General features: G+C 37.7%; 1 protein-coding gene across 1 annotated transcript in view; it reads left to right on the top strand.

The window, feature by feature from the left end:
• Positions 1-1807, top strand: part of spaca4l (sperm acrosome associated 4 like) — a 13459-nt gene that overhangs the window by 9086 nt on the left and 2566 nt on the right. The window contains exon 2 of the mRNA XM_032536091.1: positions 1476-1586. Within this exon, the coding sequence (XP_032391982.1) occupies positions 1476-1586 (111 nt within the window). The remainder of the gene's footprint in view (positions 1-1475; positions 1587-1807) is intronic.

Genomic DNA, 1807 nt, shown 5'->3' with positions numbered 1-1807 from the left:
TCGCAGAATATTGCAATATGTTTAAAATTGCAATTATATCATATCGTGGCAGAATTATCGTGATGATATCGTACAGGAGTCTCGTACAAGATACTCTAAAAATGAGCACTGTATGTGCACTTTGTATGCTGTATGGACTCGGAACACAGCACAACTGCTCTCAGTTTTTAAAGTAGACTTTTCTTGTCAACATTTGCAGAGATAGTTCTGATTTTTCAAAATTGACAAAGCTTCTCTAGAGTCGTCTAAGAGGCGCTGATACTCTCCATTACGACTAAACTTATCTTTAGGTGTACAGTTGTTTTTAAGCTGTGGTTCTGTATTTATGATAGCATTTTTTATTGCCTATCTATACAATTTAATTGTTTTTTCTTTTTTTGATGTGCAAGCCTCACATTCATCGCTCAATAGTTTTTTTTGCCTCCAACACCACCTTCCAGGCAGCTAACCTTAACCCTAAACATAACCATTGCTGCGCTGCCTGGAAGGAGACGGGGGCAAAAAATACCACATTCATCACTACATGCATCTCTGAATTTGTCCAAATTGACTGCTGTTCTGTTGTTAAAAACCTACTTTCATGTGAGCTGACAAACATCCTGAGTTGATGACTACCTTTTAAGGCCTGTTATCTGTGAGGCATGGCCTTTTGTCAACAAATCTCAACTTCAGATGCTCGTGCAAACTAATGGGTTTGAATGTTTAAGTTCTACACAGGGTACTATTACCTGTAGTCTGCAGTCATTTTTCTGTCTGGGAGCTAACAAAAGCTGGTAAGATAGGCTCAGGATGTATTTATATAGCCCATTTTGTGAGTTTTTTTTCTTCATACTCTATGTGCAAGAAACTCAATCCTTAGACCCTCAATTTGGATAAAGAAAAACACCACAAAACTATATTTAATTTGTGAAAATAAATAACTTGAAAAGCATTTTGATCAAGGTTGGAGGTACAAAGGATTAGTGGGGATCAACAGAACAAAATGTTAAGAAGAGAATTTGTGTCATGTAGGCTATGTAAGTTTAAGGTGCTAACATAAGTCAATAATAGTAAATATTAAGTGTTAACATGTTAATAAGTTAACATTTATGCTGAGAGTAAAGGTGTATGTGAGTTAAGGCTGAATCAGGTCCTACAAACAGCTGGTATGACCTCAACCATAAAACCTCTGTGCTAAAGGGCAAAGGTCACCCATTATTTCATACTGCCCATGATCACTGACTGTTATTATCTAATATTCTGTAAGGCTGAACTGCATCATGTGACTGGGTGTTAAACACTGAAACAGTATCAGCAAGGGCTTTAATTTCAGAGACACATGGGAAGAAGATGTTCATTAGTGTGGCTACGTTTAAATTAGCCTATGTTTTAACTTCATTATAACCCGTTGCAAATCTGTTTACTAAAATTTGACTCTTGTTCTTCCTCTCTCCTTGCCTCCATCTCCCTTCCCCTCCAACTGTCTCTGATACCAGTTCAAGCGCTGACGTGCTACAAATGCAGCCTTGGCATAGGTACCTTTTGCATTACCTCCAAAACTACATGTAACAGCGGAGAACAATGCTTCAGTGGTGTCGGGAAAGCAGGTAAGGAGCTCAGAAGCAACAATCTCACCAGACAATATTTTCTGAAAGGAAGGTTGTCACCACTTCAACACTTGCGTAAAACCCAATGTTTGCATTCTTAAAATACATATGTAACTGCAATGAAGGTGAATACCTTGGTGCTCGTAAAATGCATTTTCATCAATAGGTAAAAACAAGGATTGTTCGGATTACTCAATCGGTTAATCAACAGAACATTTTAG

The sequence above is a fragment of the Etheostoma spectabile genome, chromosome 14 (genome assembly GCF_008692095.1).
Source record: "Etheostoma spectabile isolate EspeVRDwgs_2016 chromosome 14, UIUC_Espe_1.0, whole genome shotgun sequence".
Classification (NCBI taxonomy): Eukaryota; Metazoa; Chordata; class Actinopteri; order Perciformes; family Percidae; genus Etheostoma; species Etheostoma spectabile.
The sequence above is the reverse complement of the archived record's forward strand: the minus strand, read 5'-3'. Positions and strand labels throughout refer to the sequence as shown.